This window comes from Mobula hypostoma, chromosome 8, assembly GCF_963921235.1.
Source record: "Mobula hypostoma chromosome 8, sMobHyp1.1, whole genome shotgun sequence".
Classification (NCBI taxonomy): Eukaryota; Metazoa; Chordata; class Chondrichthyes; order Myliobatiformes; family Myliobatidae; genus Mobula; species Mobula hypostoma.
The window spans coordinates 148,432,949-148,452,072 of NC_086104.1; the positions used below are offsets into that span (position 1 = coordinate 148,432,949).

The window sequence follows — 19,124 nt, forward strand, 5'->3', positions numbered from 1 at the left end:
TGAAAATGGGTTATTATAGGATTAGTGTAAATATGGATGCTTAATAGTGCAGACTTGGTGAGCTGAAGATCTGTTTCCTTACTGTGTCATTTTTTTGACTTATATTGCTTCAGACAAGACAGTACAATTTATAGCTGGGATGTCTGAGAAGTATGATGTAATTGAAACCATTTAAAATCTCATCAATTTAGAATTTCATCTGAATTTCCTTAAGACTATGGGACCATAGGACATAGGAGCAGAATTAAATTCAATTCAGGTTTAATTGTCATTCAACCATACTTGAATACCCATGAATACAGCCAAACAACACAGTGTTACTCTGGGAGCAAGGTGTAAAACGCGGTACCAACAGTCATGCACAGCACAAAGCACACGTAGCACATAGAAGATAACAAGCACATGAAGATATTAGTAAGATACAGCCATGCAAAAAAAGTTCAGAACTGAGCCCTGAATGCCGCAGAAACCTGCAGTTGTGCACAAACAAGAGCAAATCTGCAGATGCTGGAGATCCAAGCAAGACACAAAAGTGCTGGAGGAGCTCAGCAGGCCAGGCGGCATCCATGGAAAAGAGTACAGTCGATGTTTCGGGCCAAGACCCTTCAGCAGGATTGTGCAGCTTGTCTTCCACCAAGCAAACACTGGGGGGCAGCACTGACTCCAACCTGGACGCTGCTGCACACCACCATTAGGCCAATTGGCCCCATCACTTCTACTTGCCATTCGCTCAAGGTTGATCTATTTTCCCTCTCAACCTCAATCCCTGTAACCATCGATGCCCTTCCTAATCAAGAATCTACCAACCTCTGCTTTAAATATATCCAATTGCATGACCCCCACAGCCATCTGTGCAATGAATTCCAAAGACTCACCATACTCTGGCTAAAGAAATTCCTTCTTCTCTCTGTTCTAAAGGATGTCCTCTTACTCTGAGGCTGTGCCCTCTGGTCCCAGCCTCCCCAACTATGGGGAACATCCTCTCGATGTCCACCCTAAAAAGGCTTTTCAATATTCAGTAGGTTTCAATGAGATTGCCCCTCATTCTTCTAAGCTCCAGTCATTACTGACCTAGAGCCATCAAACGCTCTTTGTATATTAACCCTTTTATTCCCAGGATCATTCATCTAAATCTCATCTGGACCCTCTCCAATGCCAACACATCCTTTCTTCGATATTAGGCTGTAAACTAAAAATTGTGATCTGAGCCGAAGCCTTATAAAGCCTCTGCGTTTCATATTTGCTTTTATGGTCTAGTCCCCTGGAAATGAATGCTAACATCGCATCTGCCTTTCTTACTACTGACTCAACCTGCAAATTAACTGTTAGGGGACACTGCGCTAGAACTCCCAAGTCCCTTTACACCTCTGATTTTTTAATTTGCTCCATACTAGAAAAATAGTCTTCATTTTTTATTTCTTCTATCAAAGTGCATGACCATACGTTTCCCTACATTGTATTCCATCTGCCACATTGCCCATTCCGCTCATCTGTCCAAGTCCTTCTGCAGCCTCCTCTGCTTATGTTAAGAGGCTGCAGAGTCTCCTCTTAGAAGTTGGGTACAGTGAGGCACACTTGTTTTCTGTCTTGTGCACAAGTGCTGTCAAATTATGTATGTAGCCATTTTTGAACTGAATCGACTTTATTTCTTACATCCTTCACATATACGAATAAAAATCTTTATGTTATGTGTCCATCTAAATGTGCCATGTGCAATCTTAGTAATTCATAATAAATAGGACAATGTAATATAGAGTACACTCGAATCAGTGTGAGTTCATCAGTCTGATGGCCTGGTGGAAGGAGCCATCCTGGAGCCTGTTGGTCCTGGCTTTTATGCTGCGGTACCGCTTCCCAGATGGTGGCAGCTGGAATAGATTGTGGTTGGGGTGACTCGGGTCCCCAATGATCCTTCAGGCCCTTTTTACACACCTGTCCTAGTAAATGTCCTGAATCATGGGAAGTTCACAACTAGAGATGCGCTGGGCTGTCCGCGCCACTTTCTGCAGAGTCCTACGATTAAGGGAGGTACAGTTCCTATACCAGGCCGTGATGCAGCCAGTCAGGATGCTCTCAATTGTTCCCCTGTAGAAAGTTCTTAGGATTTGGGGGCCCATACCAAACTTCCTCAACCGTCTGAGGTGAAAGAGGCACTGTTGTGCTTTTTTCACCACGCAGCCGGTACGTACAGACCATGTGAGGTCCTCGGTGATGTGGATGCTGAGGAACTTGAAGCTGTTTACCCTCTGAACCCCAGATCCATTGATGTCAATAGGGGTTAGCCCATCTCCATTCCTCCTGTAATCCACAACCAGCTCCTTTGTTTTTGCAACATTGAGGGAGAGGTTGTTTTCATGACACCATTGTGTCAGAGAGATGACTTCTTCCCTGTAGGCCACCTTGTTATTATTTGAGATAAGGCCAATCAATGTGGTGCTGTCGGCAAGTTCTGGGCACCTTGAGGAATTCAACCTCAGTACTCTGAGCATGGCCTACTTTTGCCAGCTACTCACCATGGATCACACAGATGGAACATCCCTCTGATCTTTTTTGCTTCTTCATGACAAAACCAGGAGCAGATCAGGCAATGTCGAGGAGAGAGGATTTGAATGAAGGGTCGGTGGTGTCAGGTCAACGTCCTGCACACAGCCTCACACAGCCTCGCTGTTCAATGACCAGCTAGAACTACTTCACTGATCCAAAGGCAACTGAGACCAGAAATTCCCAGGGCTTCCGAGCAATTCCCCAAGCTACCAAGGAAATTCCCTGTGTTTCCTAGAAGTTCCTGGGTCTTCCCCGAAATGACTGCAAGTGCAATCTTATATGTGCAGAACAGTATTTATACAGAAAGTATATAAAAATTGCATTCATACAAAGTCCTGATTTTTTAAGGTTTTTATTCTTTAAATTCATTAGCAGCCATTATCAACTAAAGCTCACGTAGCGCTCTTTGGGGGAGGGACTGGGTTGATCATCTACTCTTCGGCATTTTCCCTACGGCACCGGGTCTGCCAACAGAGGGGGCAGCAGCGAGCTTTGTATGAGGCAACACAACCCTGGAGAAACTCAGCAAATCTATGGAAGGAAATGGGCAGTCAACATTTCAGGTCAAGACTCTTCATTTGGACTCTTCATTAGGTACATTTGTATACATACTCGTTAATGCAAATATCTATTCAGCCAATCATGTGGCAGCAACTCAATGCATAAAAAAGCGTGCAGACATGGTCAAGAGATTCAGTTGTCATTCAGAATGGGGAAGAAATGTGATCTAAGTGACTTTGACCATGGAATGATTGTTGGCGCCAGACAGGATGGTTTGAGTATCTCAGAAACTGCTGATCTCCTGGGATTATCACGTACAACAGTCCCTAGAGTTTACAGAGAATAGTGTGAAAACCAGAATAACATCCAGTGAGCGGCAGTTCTGTGGGCAAAAATGCCTTGTTAATGAGATAGGTTAGAGGAGAAAGTCTAGACTGGTTCAAGTTGACAGGAAGATGACAGTAACTCAAATAACCACGTGTTACAACAGTGGTGTGCAGAAGAGCATCTCCGAATGCACAATATGTTGAAACTTGAAGTGGGTGGGCTACAGCAGGAGGGGATCACGCCAGGTTCCACCTCTGTACCTAATAAAGTGGCCACCAAGTGTACTTCAGTCAGATTTTTGGAAGACAGGGGTGCAATTACACCAGTTTAGCACAGCACCTTGGAGGATAAACTCCAGCTTTTGGGTGTATTTTACTGTCGTCAAATCAGTTTCGTGAACCCCATCTTGTGAGGTTGTTGCCGCAGCCACAATGAAAACAGGACCCTGAACAGCAGCTGGTAAACAGCACTTCGCCGAAGGAACAGCAGCGACTTGGGCTTGCCTGTTCTTGTCAAACAGCAGATCATAAAAGTTTATTATCTTCTAAACTTGCTGAGAGGTGTTAAGAGTGGAAGAATAAATGGACAAATAAACACATAGAGAACGCTGGCGAAATGCAGCATCTATGGAAAAGAGTAACCAGTCGATGTTTTGGGCCGAGACCCTTCGTCAGGACAGGTAAACCATTTGGTGCATTCACCTTGAAGTGCACTCTTTTGTTCGTCTGCCTATTCACCGGTTGAGCATCTTCCAGGTGATCCGTGATTATCTAAGGGATGATCGTGGATGAAGGCTGACCCATCCTCAGCTCTATAGTAGCTCCCTAAATTCTGCCACCCTAAAATTCAAAAGCAGAACCATAAGACCACAAGATATAGGAGCCGAGTTAAGGTCATTCCCTCCTTCAAGCCTTCGCTGTTGTTCAATCATGGCTGATGATTTTCCCTCAACCCGCCTTTTTCCTGCCTTCTTCCTGTAACATTTAACCCCCCTCCCTTCAATCCCTGCCTTAAATACAACCATAAATATGCAATGACTTGGCCTCCCCAGCCCTCCATGGCAACGAGTTGCACAGATTCTCCACCCGCTTCTCCTCTCAGTTCTAAAGCGACACCCCTTTATTCTGAGTCTGTCCCCTTGGACCCTGAAGGATTAGGGTGAGATTGCAGTATTGGCAGCAGAGAAACCCAACTGAAATGGCCTGCACTGAGATCTTAGAGCGTGCTTCTCTTTGCCCCTGGCTGGGTAGCTTGGCTAATTCATTGGCATCTCATGCAAGGATGCAGTGTTGAGGCTTTATGAAACACTGGTAAGGCCTCACTTGGAGAATTGTGAACAGTCTTGGGCCCCTTATCTGAGAAGGGATGTGCTGACATTGGAGAGGGTTCAGAGGAGGTTCACAGGAGTGATTCTGTGAATGAAAGGGTTACCATATAAGGACCAGTTGATGGCCCTAGATCTGTACTCACTGGAATTCAAAAGGATTGAGGGGAGATATAATTGAAACCTATCAAATGTTGAAAGACCTTGATACAGTGGATGTGAAGGTTTTCTATGGAGGGGGAGTCTAGGACCAGAGGGCACAGCCTCAGAATAGAGAGACATCCATTTTAGCCAGACAGTGGTGAATCTGTAGAATTTGTTACCACTGGTGGCTGTGGAAGCCAAATCATTGAGAATCACTAAGGCAGAGATTGATAAGTTCTTGACGAATCAGAAGCCAAGAAATTGGGCTGAGGGGAAATGTATCGGCTATGATAATTGGTGACGCTGACTTGATGGACCAAATGGCCTAATTCTGCTCCTATATTTAATGGTCTTTGGTCCTATATTGCCTTGCAGGAGCGAGGGCTGGGCCAGGAGGTTGTATCAATCATAGAGCAGGGAAAATGCCCTTCGGCCCATCAAACCTATGCCAACATCAACCATCCAATTATACCAATCTCATTTATTCTCTTCGCCTTCACATCAATTGCCCCAACATTCTACCACTCCCCGATGCACTAGGGGCTATTTATAACGGCCATTTGTCCTACTATTCTAATCTTTGGAATGTGGGACTATCCAGACCAACCACATGGTCACGTAAACTCCACACAGACTGTGTCTGTGGTCAGGATTGACCCTAGGCCTCTCATGCTGTGAGGCAGCGGCTCTCCACCAGCCGTGGCTCTGCTCGAAAGCTGGCCTGTGCTTACAAGCGCTCACCAGCAGGGGTTACCAGAGAGCGATCCAGGCAGATGGAAAGGATGGGTGGATTCAGTGGTGCTTCCGTCTTGTCGTACCTCAAAAGTCCCACCTGAGAGCTCCAACTTTGGGCCTAGATTAAAGCAACTAATCCGAAAATCATCTGTCTATCATTGCCCCATCCACCAACCCTGTGTATCGCTTGTCAGCTTTTGCTCCGCCCTTTTCCCTACTTTTTTATACTGGCTATCGCCCCTCTTTTGTTCCAGTCTAGACGAAGGGTCTCAAGCTGAAATATCACCTGTCCATTTCCCTCCATAGATGCACAGATGCTGCCTGACCCGCTGAGCTCCTCCAGAGCTTCAAATGTTGCAAGTAATCTGTAACCCTGGAGACAACAGCTCAGACCAGCTGAAGCCTTCCAGCTCTAAGTGGTCTGAACCACAATCAGTGGGATTTTTACCACCAGAGCAAGCTTTATGTATTTGGTGTTGAAAAGAATAAACCTCACTAGCTATAAATTGATGTCAAACAAATGTGTGATTAATGATACATACTTTAGCTGCCTCTGTTCACTTGAACTCACTGGCATTAAACCAATGCGGTCTTAGGCTTCCATCCAGATGGTTTTGGGCCTGTGGTTTTAGGCTTGATTCCAGGATGGTACATCTAATACAGGGCTGGCTGCTAAGCTACCAGCTTATTCATACTCTCATGAGTAACAACTCCTGGCATTTATGGTGACAGGAATTTTTTTATTTTTTTGGATTCTTCTGGTCTACTCTTGTCCCAGATGGCAGCTCATCATTGATAACTGCAGCCTGGAGGATATCCCAGGGGACTTCGAGACTAACAAGTGGAGCTTTGGATGTGGGGACAATGGCTGTTTACAGGACTGGTATTCAGAGGTCTTGAAGGATCATGAATCAATTTCAGGAATTAACTTTATTCGCCATATACATTTAGATGTAGTAGGAAATTGTTGTCGTGTTTTGATGCAACATGCAACAAAAACAACATTCAACAATTACACAGAATGAAGAATTACATGGAAGCTAAAAGTACAGATAATACCGTAAAATGTTTAGAAATACATAGAGTGGATGTGGAGAGGATGTGGGGGAGTCTAGGTCCAAAGGACACAACCTCAGGATACAAAGATGTCCCTTCAGAACAAAGATGAGGAGGAATTTCTTTAGTCAGATGGTGGTGGTGAATCTGAGGAATTCATTTACAAAGATGGAAGGCCAAGTCATTAAGTATGTTTAAAGTGAAAGTGGATAGTTAAGGCCATCAAAGGTTTAAAGGCAGGAGAATGGGGATGCGAGGGTTGAAAAATCAGCCATGATAGAATGGTGGAGCAGACAATGGGCTGAATGGCCTAATGCTGCTCCTGTGTCTTTAAGGTCGTATACCAGCATGTATTTATAATGTAAACAGCATTATAAAAAGTGGTTTAAAGTGTTTATAGTTCAGTGACTGAGATAATAGTGGGGTTGGGGAGGGGAGCTAAATTGATCAGATTACTTGCCTAGGGGTACAAACTTTTAATGTGATGTGAAGTTTTGTTTTAATAACTCTATAACACGTCCAGGTCCTCGCCACCCTTACAAGTCTCAGGTCCACACAAACCTGGTTCAAGGATCAACATTATTCACCGTGTACATTTCCACGTACAGTATTAGGAATTTGCTGTGGCGTGTTGGTGAGGGGTGAGACATGCAACTCAAAACAACCTTCAACAATTAGACAGAATATAGAATTATATAAAAATAAAGTTAGAAGTACAAGCTGTTAGTTATGTACTTATTGCATATTTTACAGAATAAAATACCCACAAATACATAAATACAAGTATGCATCGTTAAAAATGGTTTAAAGTTTTTATAGTGCAGTGACTGAGGTACGAGATGAGGTGCTGGCGAAGTGGGGGACTAATTAGAATGGTTGACAAGATGAACTACTGGGCAGAAGAAGCTTTGAAGCAATGGCCTGGAAATGTAAAATGTAATGACTGCTTGAAAATTTAAACTCAGCTAACTAATAGAAATTGGGAATGCAATACCAATACGTGTGACCATGGTAATTCCAACCATAAAAAGGTTATTCGATTCATTGATCTTCTTTAAAGAAAGCAATCTGATGTCCTTCCTTTCTCAGGGTCATAGTTTCCAGGGGCTCAGTTTCATTCTGATTTTGGTGCTGCGTGTATGAAGTTTGCACATTATTCCTGTGGCTAGCTGAGCTTTCTCCGGGTGCTCTGATTTCCTCCCATGTACCGAAGCATGCGGGGTGGTTAATTAGATTCTCTAATTGGCCTCTGGTGTATTTTAATAGGGAAAATCCAAGGAAAAAGAGATCAATTGGAGTGATATTTAACAAAATGAAGAAAGAGAAGAAACCACTGAAGTATTTTCAGACTGTTTCCAGAAAACGAGTATGTTAGAGCCCTAGAGTTGTAGAGCATGGAAAGAGACTCTTCATTCCAGCTTTTCCATTGGTGCTTCTGCCTTGTTATACCCAAAGCCCAACCGAAGTGCTCGAACGTTAGGCCGGGATCAAAGCAACCAATGCGAAAATCATCTGCTTATCATTCCCCCAACCCCTCCCAAACCACAGATCCAACTATCAAGTTCATGATGCCTATCCAAATTGGATCCACATACCTTAATTTGGCCCAAATCCCTCCAAATCTTTTCTATTTATATACCTGTCAAAGTGTCACATGGAAATGTGGGTGAATGGTATTGCTCTGAGAGCTAGCATAGATCCGATGGGCCAAATGTTATTTACCCTTCTCCCTTACATGGGAGATATATTGGACTAGGATATTGTCATTGCTCAAGACAATGAGATTCTGGTGTTGTTCCAATCTGTGCAAAAACAGATACTTACAATTCATGCAGTATGGCTTAATCTTTAAAAAATCCCATATTTGCATGCACCAAGTGACTTTGATAGTCCATAACCTTCAAAGGCCATTGGCAAGCTGGAATGTAGCGTATTCAGCTGCACAACAGCCCTCGGGATGAAACTATTTTTCAGTTTTACTGTCTTGGCTAAGATGTTTCTGTATCTTCTACCAGATGGCAGGAGATTGAACAGACAGTGTCCAGGATGGGATGGGACTTTAATGATGTTATGAGTGTGCCATAGGCATCGAGAGTTGTAAATAGTCTACAGATCTGGTAGTTGAGTGCCAAGGATGTACTGAGCTGTCCTAATCACACGTTGGCGTGCTTTGTGATCTGTCTTGCTGCAGCTAGAGTACCACACTGTCATTCCCTATATTAATACACTATCACACATCGATAGAAGTTGGCAGGCAATTTTTGGGTTAGATTAGCTCTCCTGATGCTCCTCAGGTAGTACAGTCGCTATTATGCCAATGCTATCCAGGAACCATGCATTTGTGGTTCATGGTCCTTGAACTGGTGACCACTATATGACGTTGAAATATTTTGGCCATCTAAAGGTTTAAAACAATAAAAAAGATGCTGGAGGAACTCAGGAAGGCAGCACCTGTGGAGGGAAATGGACTGTCAATGTTTTGGGTCAGGCCCTGGACTGATAAGACATTTTGACTTGAATTGTCAATTGCTTATTTCGCTTCACAGATGCTGCCTAACCTGCTGAGATCTTTCAGCATCTTGTTTGTTGTTCCAGTTTCCAGCATCAGCAGGCTGTTGCATCTCCACGATGTTCTAGCGCACCAGATTCAGAGAGCACACAGAAAATAAATCCCACCCTCGCTGTAAACCAACAGATTTCCCTTCACAATTGATTCATTACTCAAGTTAAATTGTGTCCCACTCAGAGCTATGGGGACTTGGTAATCTGCCTGCAGGAGTTTGGTAGACCAGTGTTGTCCAGGGCACTTGGGTGACCTCTCTTGGTTCTCCTTCAGGGTATCTGAGCATCTGACAGAGGAGGGAGCCCTCAAAAGCCGTTTATGCCCTCACAGTTTATTAGGGTTTGAAAATCTGGATGGGAGGGCTCAGATGTTTCCATTTTCAAAAGCAAGACTGAACCACTGTCAGTACTGAGGTACAAGGCCAGAAATTAAAAATGAATGCAAAGAGCAAGGAGAAGGAGGCCATTGGATGATGTGGCCGGCAGGTGAGGTGTCAGAAAGTGATGGCTAAGCAAAGCACGTGAGATGCAGACAAAAATCAGGAAATTTGGTAACAAAAACTTGCATTTTATTGTAGGAGGAAGGGAACACCAAATACAAAAATATTCCATGGTTTCATGTTTATGGAGTAAATAGGGTGACAGGGTGGAGATACGTCTCTAACAAAGAGACGTCAAAGTAAATTTTGTTATCATATATGTCACCACGTACAACCGTGAGAGTCATTTTCCTCCAGGCTTCCTCAGTAAATCTATAGATTAGTAACTATTGAATATTTTACTATTAATTGATCTATGGAATAGTTCAATGAAAGATCAACCAGAGTGCAGAAGTCAACAAACCGTGCAAATGCAAATATAAATAAATAGCGATAAATAATGAGAACTTGAAATAACAAGATAAAGAGTCCTCAAGAGTGAGATCATTGATTGTGGGAACATCTCAATGGTTGGACAAGTGGGTGTAGTTATCCCCTTTTGTTCAAGAGCCTGATGGTTGAGGGGCAGTAACTGTTTTTGAAACTGGTGGTGCGAGCCCTGAGGCTCTTGTACCTTCTACCTGATGGCAGCAGTGAGAAAAGAGCATGGCCTGGGTGGTGAGAATCTTTGATGATAGATGTTGCTTTCCAATGACAGATGTGCTTCACAGTTGGGAAGGCTTTACCTGTGATGTACTGGGCCGAATCCACTACCTTTTGTAGGATTTGCCTTTCAGAGGCATTAGTGTTTCCGTAGCGGAGGTGCTCCTTCCCTCTGCTAGCCTGCAGGTCACCCTTGGGTAAGGTGTGGCACCTGCTTAGGCCCCTCGATCAGGATCACATGAGGCCATGGGAGCAGGTGGTAGATGGTCGTATGAGCAGCTGGCGCATATCACAAGTCCTGGTTGTGCGACCACTGACACCAGGCAGACAATCTCTGAAGAGTATTGATCATGGCTGGGGTCACCCATCTTAAGACCATAAGATATAGGAGCAGAAGTAGGCCATTTGGCCCACTGAGTCTGCTTCGCCATTCAATCATGGCTAATCCTTTTCTCCCTACCTCAGCCCCATTTTCCGGCCTTTTCCCCGTAATCTTTGATGCCATGCCCAATCAAAAACTGATCAACCTCTGCCTTAAATACACCCAACGACCTGGCCTCCACAGCTGCCTGGGGTAATAAATTCCACAAATTCATCACCCTCTGGCTAAAGAAATTTCTCTGCATCTCTTTTTTAAAATGGACACCCCTCTATCCTGAGGCTGCGCCCTCTTGTCCTAGGCTCCCCCACCATGGGAAACATCCTTTCCATATCTACTCTGTCTAGGCCTTTCAACATTCAAAAGGTTTGAATGAGATCCCTCTTCATCATTCTAAATTCCAGCGAGTACAGACCCAGAACCATCAGATGTTTCTCGTATGATAACCCTTTCATTAACGACTGCCCAAAAGAAGGCAATGGCAAACCACTTCTGTGGAAAAATTTGCCAAGAACAACATTGGTCATGGGACCATTACTGCCTACGTCATACGAGACGGCAGATAATGGATGAAGAAATGATAGGGAAATGGGACTAGCTCAAGTATATAATTTGGTTGGCATGGTTGAGGTGGGCTGAATGTCCTCTTTCTAGGCTGTATAACTGTGCATTCCAGTCTTCAGTCTGATAATTCCTTGCACATGATGTATTTTCTACAGGAGATGATCCTGAAGAGAGCAGCTGACATCGCGGAAGCTCTGTACAGCGTCCCGCGCACCCCCAGCCAGCTTCCCGCCCTCTCCAACACTCCCAGCCACAGCAGCATGATGAGGATGAACTCGTACAGCGGCCAGCTGGGCGTTAGCATCTCAGAGTCTGCACAGGGCAACAGCCAAGGTAAGCCCGTACACGGCCACTCACTACCATCCTTCCTGACAAATAGAGTCCCTGAGCGTTGACCAAACTAGCCCGGGTTCTGATGACTCAGGTTGAGTGGTGCTTAAGTCTGGAGGCTAAACTGTGAACCTCTGGTGTCGTTGATTGATTACTTCATAATTCCTTCTTATTTTAGGTACTTGCTGTGGCCACTACCCACCCTGCCAACAGCCTTTTTCCAAAAGTTCCCTTCTGGAAAGCACCATTAAAATTTTACACCAAGTTAAAGGTTTCTTCCCCCAGGCAGTTAATCTGATCAACCATTCTAGTTATCCCATTACGCTGTAGACATTTTAAACCACTTTTTATAATGCTGTTTGCATTGCAAATACATACATTTTATTCCATATCTGCACTTTAACCTCTAAACTTATTTTTTGATAATTCTTTATTCTTTATAGTTGTTGAATGTTGTTTTTTATTGCATGTTGTGCCCTGACCAACACACTGGAGCAAATTCATAATACAGGCAAATGTCATTGTCATCATTACGTGCCGTGTTGTATGACGTGGGTGATCATGGTCTTTGACCGTGATTGTTCTTGGCAAATTTTTCTGTAGCAGTGGTTTGCCATTGCCTTCTTCTGGGCAGTGTCTCTACAAGATGAGCAACCCCAGCCATTGGCTGCCTGGTGTCGGTGGTCGCATAACCAGGATTTCTGATATGCACCATCTGCTCATGCGACCAACCACCACCATCTGCTCCCATGGCATCACGTGACTCTGATCGAGGGGGCTAAGCAGGTGCTACGCCTTGCCCAAGGGTGACCTGCAGGCCGGTGGAGGGAAGGAGTGCTTTACACCTCCTTTGGTAGAGATGTGTCTCCCGCCTACTGCTCAGACGTCTAAATATAAAGCTGCTCCTTGTTCCTGTTTCTGATCTGAATAGATCCCCTGATGAGACAGACAGCCCTTCAGACCTCTGTGTCTGTACTGGTCCTCAGTCCCTCATTTACACTGATTCTACATTAATCTCATTATCTAATTCTGCTCACGTGCCCATCACACGTCCCAGTTTCTACCACTTACCGATGCACAAGGGGAAACTTACCGTGGTCAGTTGATCTACCAACCCACACACCACTGGGGTGTTGGAGGAAACTGGAGCACCCAGAGGAGGGTCACAGGGTCATGGGGGGGCATTCGGACTCCACCTCGACAGCGGAGAAGGTCAAGATCAATGGAAAAGTGATGCAGGGGTTCCACTAGCTACTCCAATGTGAAAACAGATCGGCTTCCTTAGATTTAGATTATGAGAACATGCAGTCCTCTTTTATTGTCATTTGGTAATGCATGCATTAAGAAATGATACAATGTTTCTCCAGAATTACATCACAGAAACATATGACAAACCGACTGAAAAACTGACAAAAACCACATAATTATAACATATAGTTACAACAGTGCAAAGCAACACCGTAATTTGATAAAGAACAGACCATAGGCACGGTAAAAAAAAGTCTCAAAGTCTTTCTCAAGTCCCATCATCTCACGCAGACGGTGAACCTCCAGCACCGCAAACTCGCCGATGCAGCATCCCGGAAGCATCCGACCACAGTCCGACTCCGAGTCTGTCCGAAAACTCCGAGCCTCCGACCAGCTCTCCGACACTGAGCACCATCTCTGCCGAGCGCTTCGACCCCAGGCCCAGCAATAGGCAATAGACAAAGCCGAGGATTTGGGGCCTTCCCCTCCGAAGATTCTCGATCACACAGTAGAAGCGGCAGCGAAGCGGGCATTTCAGAAGTTACTCCAGGTGTTCCTCCGTGCTTCTCACAGCTGTCTCCATCAAATCAGGATTGTGCACGGCCCCTAGTTAACACATACGATATCATTCAGAACGGCCGCGCACGCTGCGTTGCACCGCCATCTTCTCCTCCCTCCCTCATATTGAATCTGAGCTCTCCGTTGGTCAGGATCGACCATGGATGTTGTATCCTAGCTGTCTAGATAAGCAAGCCAGGGCAGAACGATATGGGGAGCAAGCTGTTGCCCATGCAGCAAGCTCTCCATCTCCACGCATCTGATGAACCCAAAGGAACGGAAGCGACCGATGGAGCTTGGCACCAGGACCAGCGCAGGAGTGGCCAGTCAGCATTGAACTCAATGTAGGATAGTTCCAGATTTTTCCCTTGGAGTTTACTTCCGGAGCCTACCCCATGAGGGGATACAGCTGCAGGGCAGCGGAGATGTGAGATCAGAGCTTTCCTTCTCCTGGTTGAGCTGTTAACCACGGCTGATGAGCCCCATCTGCCCAAAACGACTAGTTCTAAAGCAGCAGTAACTCACCTTGGGCCCTTCTGCTGTCAGTAGAAACGGCTCTGCCGGGTTTAGTAGCTAAGCCACACGTGAAGGCCAGGAGCTGGACTTGGTTGTCAGAGGCTACTCAAGAGTGGGAGCATTTAATAGGTAGTGGGGGTTTATCCCCTTTAACACCCCTGGCTGTAACAGCCTGAAGGAACCTTCTTCCTTCACTAGCAGAGCTCTATGTCCTAGAAATCTCTCACCAACAGCACAGTGGAAGCAACTTCACCAGAAGAACTGTGGAAGGGTCATTCCTACCACCTCTCAATAGTGATGGGCAGATGGCCCTGCTAGGAGCTCCACTAATACCACAGTAAGCTGAAGAAGTTTCACAGCCCAATAGCTCAAAAGATCTTTCTTACTATTTGAGACGGGAGCGCTAGATGAATTTTCTTGCTTTTAACAGTCATTCTGAGCTCTGAGTAGGTTTAAAGACTGCAAAAGTATCAGCGGAATCCTTGCTGAAGATATCACTGTCCAAATTCCCCTCCCGTCGTCTCAGGAAATCATCATGTGTCATTGTGGCTGTGCAGATGTGCGGAGTGGGCGCAGGGTGCTGTGAAGTTACTCAACAATAGTCTTGTTGTGCTGGGAATGAGTTTAACACACATACATGCACAGTGATTGGGAGACCATTGGAGTAGCTTGTTAACTGTGAAATCACTTATGAGGAATATGTTGGCCCTCTCCGTAGTTCAGTCTTTGTTGTTATTACTCCCACTGAGAAGTTGTAGAAAGCTCAACTGAGCCTGTCATTTGATCTATTAGTTTCCCGATGTGTTGCAGTGCGTGGTTTGGTGCCAAATCAAGGCGGATCAGAGAGAGAAGTGGAAAATAAAGGAGAGAGGAGAGCGAGAGAAAGAGGAGAGGGGGAGGGAGGAAGGGGGGGGAGGGAGTGGGGAGGAGAGAGAGAAAGAAAGAGTTTGAGGGAAAGGGAGAGAGTGGAGAGGGTGGGGTTGGAGAAAGAGAGAGTGCAGAGTAAATCTATTATCAAAATACAGATATGTGACGATGTTACGATATACTACTTTGTACTACTCAGGCATTTACAGGGAAAAAAAACACAACAGAATTTTATGGGAAGCTATACAGAAACAGACAAGCAACCAATGTGCAAAATAAGCCAAATAAAAACAATATTGAGAACATGAGTTGTAAAGAGTCCTTGAATGTGAGCCAGTAGGTGGTAGAATGTTGAGAGAGAGCGAGGACTGATGGCTTCACATTTTACTTTGTGAGCAAGCCAAGTTGCAGCAGTGTAACAGATACTGAATTGTGCAGATATTAGTAGAAATTTATTCTTTCTTCCATGGTCCACTGTTCTCTCCTATCAGATTCCTTCCCTATTAGCCAGTTATCTCTACTATCAGTTCTAGCATTTCTCTTCACCCACCTTCTTCCTCACCTGGTCTCACCTATCACCTATCACCCCGCTCCTTCTTATTCTGGCTTCTGTTTCCATCCATTCCAGTCTTGATGAAGGGTCTTGGCCTGAAATGTTGACAGTTTGTTCCCCTCCATAGATGCTGCCTGATCTGCTCAGTTCCTCCAGCATTTTGTGTGTGTGTGTTGCAGCAGGATCGCTCTGGGTTTTAACTGGGCATCTTAACTTGGAGTAACTGCAACGAACATAAACCTGCCACTGTCAAGTTCACCTCTCCACCACACCTTCTCTGTGGTGCCATCTGCTTTATGGATCATTCAGTGTTATTTCAAACACACTAAAGGAGCAAAGTTCAGTGCACAAGTTTGTCTTGAAATGTGTCATACTTCCTGAGACTTGCTTTCCTTGGATTGACATTGTGACTGTAGAACTAGGATACCATGTGAAATACTAACCGTAGTCAGATGGCATAGCCTCAGATAGAGGGACATCCCTTTGGAACAGAGATGAGGAGCAATTTCTTTAACTAGATGGTGGTGAATTGGCGGACTTCATTGCCACAGACAGCTGTGGAGGCCAAGTCATTGGGTATATTTAAAGCAGAGGCTGATAGTTTCTTGATTAGTAAAGGTGTCAAAGGTTACAGGGAGAAGGCAAGAAAAGGAGGTTGAGAGGGATAATAAATCAGCCATGATGGAATGGCAGAACAGACCCAATGGGCTGAATGGCCTAATTCTGCTCCTATTGTACTGTACAAAAGTCTTAGGCACGTGTAAAAAAAATTCCGTGAAGCGAAGATGCTTTCAAAAATGATAAATTTCAAAATATCAAAAAAAATACTATAAAGAGCAGCAAACAGTAACAAACTAAATTAATCAATATTTGTTGTGGCCATACTTTGCCTTTAAAACCACATCAGTGTTGTGCAGGTTTGTAAGAAAATCGGCTGGTAGGTTGTTCTTAGCATTCTTGGAGAACTTTCCACAGTTCTTCTGCTGGTTTTGGCTGTCTTGCTTGCTTCTGTCTCTCCAGGTAATCCCACACTCCTTGATGATGTGGAGATCAGGGCTCGGTGGAGGCTATACCATCTGAAACCCTACAAAAATCTAGGGTGCCTAAGACTTTTTCACAGTACTGTATGTCTTAAGGTCTATTCCCTATTCTATCCTTAGACCTGTCTAAATGCCTTTTAAATCTTGTCATACTACCTGCCCAATATTAATAACTGAAGGCACTGCGGAATTGGCACTGAGAAAGAGCAGGTCAACTTACATATTGGATGACAGAGAGACCAGATGACCTATTCCTGCTACTTTCTTGTATGCTCGTGGCTGCTTATTATTTCATGGCCAACCATGGCTCCCAATCAGCTTTAGGTAGGCTGGGTATTGTTGATGAATCTTCTGGAGTCACGAGGCAGTTCTCTTGAGCTTATTGGATAGGCGGTCTGCCCGTGACTCAAAAGAATTGGGAGTTAGACCATAGACCATAAAACATAGCAGCAGAATAGGCCATTCGGCCCATTGAGTCTGCTCCACCATTCCATCATGGCTGATTTATTATCCCTCTCAACCCCATTCTCCTGCCTTCTCCCCGTAACCTTTGATTGTTATCAAGCACCTGTCAATCTCTACTTTAAATCTTCTCAATGAATTCGCCCCAGAGTCGTCTGTGACAACGAATTCCCATTTATTTAATCTATTTAGAGATGCAGTGCGGAAGATTTTCCAGCCCAATGAGTCACACTGCCCAGCGTCCCACATATTTAACCCTAGCTTAATCAACAATTTACAATGACCAACTAATCTACAACCGGTAAGTCTTTGGACTGTGGGAGGAAACCAGAGCACCCTGAAGAAATCCACGTGGTCACGGGGAGAACATGCATAGTATTACAAATTGCGACAGAATTGAACTCTGATTTTTGGAATGCCCCGAGCTGTAATCGCATCATACCCAGACATCCCACCCTGCAAAAACAAATTTCAGGGAGATAGCACCATCAATTTGCGGGAGACTCCCGGAACTTCCCAGAGAGGAGGGATGTCTGCAATAGAGTAGCTCCTTAGCAGCTAGCCACCCAGTTTAAATAACGTTATCTATGCCATTGAATGAATGACACCTGTTAAACTCACCTCAACATGTCTTTTACAGTCTTAACCCACCATGGGCAATAGAAAATTCACTGTTGCAAACAGTGTAGTGAGCAACACTGTCATTATTTTTGATCCCTATTAGGCAGGGGTACACTTTAGGGTAGTCTGGGGTGACGTATGCTTTATATTTTCTTTTTTTGGAACACTCTCCCATGGCGCTCTATCTCTCTCTTGCGCTGTCTCTCTCTCTCTCTCTGTCACTCTTGCGCTTGCTCTCGCGCTCTCTCTCTAGTAGTCATTCTCGTGTGCTCTCTCTCTCTCTTGTGGTCGCTCTCGCGCGCTCTCTCTCTCGCACGTTCTTACGCTCTCTCTCTCTCTCTCTCTCTCTCGCTCTCAAAAAAATTGATTTCCGGGATATTGTATATAATTTGCGGGCATCAGGGAGCCACTATTAATATGCGGGAGACTCCCGGAACTTCCGGGAGAGGTGGGATGTCTGCATACCAACCAAGATGCTACTGTGCTGCTCCACAGCAAAGTTGGCTCATGTTATGCTGCTGGATATCCAGAAGTAAGGAAGTCATTTTGCAAAGGCAATGTGTCTTAGTAACCTGGAGAATTATGTATAGCTTTGGTTTCCTTAACAAAGAAAGGATGTTCTTCATGATAGGAATGCAGTGGAGATTCACTGGGCTGTTTCTAGGGATAGTGGGTGTTTTTCTATGAGGAGATATTGTCTGGAATAGGACAGTATTGCCAGAAGAAAGTGACGGAGTCTTGCAAACCGTGTTGCTGGGACTGATCTGTGAGGCTGTGGACTCGTTTTGGGGGACTTTGAGGTTCACATGTTCCTGGATTCTGGTTACTCTTTTTTTTTCTGTTTTTGAGCAGTTTGATTGGGGCGATTGATTTTGGCAAAGATTGGCTCTGGACTGCTGAACTGAACTAAACTGAATACAACTGGTTTGATGTTTGATATTCTATGTGTAGTTTGCTTGCTTTTTGCTGTTTGCGCAATTTGTTCTTTTTCTTGTGCGTTGGGTCTTTGATGTTTTCCGTGAACAGGTTCCATGGTGGTTCTTTATTTTGTGGTTGCCTGTGAGAGGACAAGTCTCAGAGTTATTCTGTATACCTACTTCAATAATTAATGTATTTTGATACTTTGTATTCTTTAGTTTAGAAGAACAAGATCTCATCATAACTTGGAAAACTCTTAAAGAGATTGTCAGGGAGGATGCTTGCCTTGGCTGAAGGTTCTCGGACCAGGATTTGAGAATAAAGGGGAGACTATTTAGGACTGAGATGATGAGGTTAGCACATCTGTGGAATTCCTTTAACAGGAGTACTGTAGAGCCTCAGTCGTTGAGTTAATTCAGTACAACTGATAGATACCTGGATGTTAAAGGAATGATGGGATTGTGCAGGAAGGTGGAACTGAGGGAGAAATCTCCCATGATGAATGTTGCTGTAGGCTTGAAAGGGTAAGATGGCTTACTCCTACTCCATATGAAGGGTCGTGACCTGTAACGTTGACTGGCCATTTCCCTCCATTGATGCTGCTTGGCCTGCTGAATTCCTCCAGCATCTGCATTCTCTTGTGTCTCTACTCTGCTCCCGTAGAGACACAGTCGGCTGCAAATGCTGGAATCTTGAGGAGTCAGATGCTTATCTGAATGCTCCTTTTTGTTATCCTCAAAGCTCCTGAAACCAGACGAGGCCTTCCATTGGTCAGAGTTGACTATGGATGTTG

The 19,124-nt window shown here is 44.6% G+C and overlaps 1 protein-coding gene across 4 annotated transcripts in view; it reads left to right on the forward strand.

Annotated features, from left to right (window-relative positions):
• Positions 1-19,124, forward strand: part of LOC134350283 (transcription factor COE2) — a 339,453-nt gene that overhangs the window by 282,219 nt on the left and 38,110 nt on the right. For all 4 annotated transcript variants that reach the window (XM_063055319.1, XM_063055318.1, XM_063055321.1 and 1 more), the window contains one exon: positions 11,374-11,551. In XM_063055319.1, the coding sequence (XP_062911389.1) occupies positions 11,374-11,551 (178 nt within the window). The remainder of the gene's footprint in view (positions 1-11,373; positions 11,552-19,124) is intronic.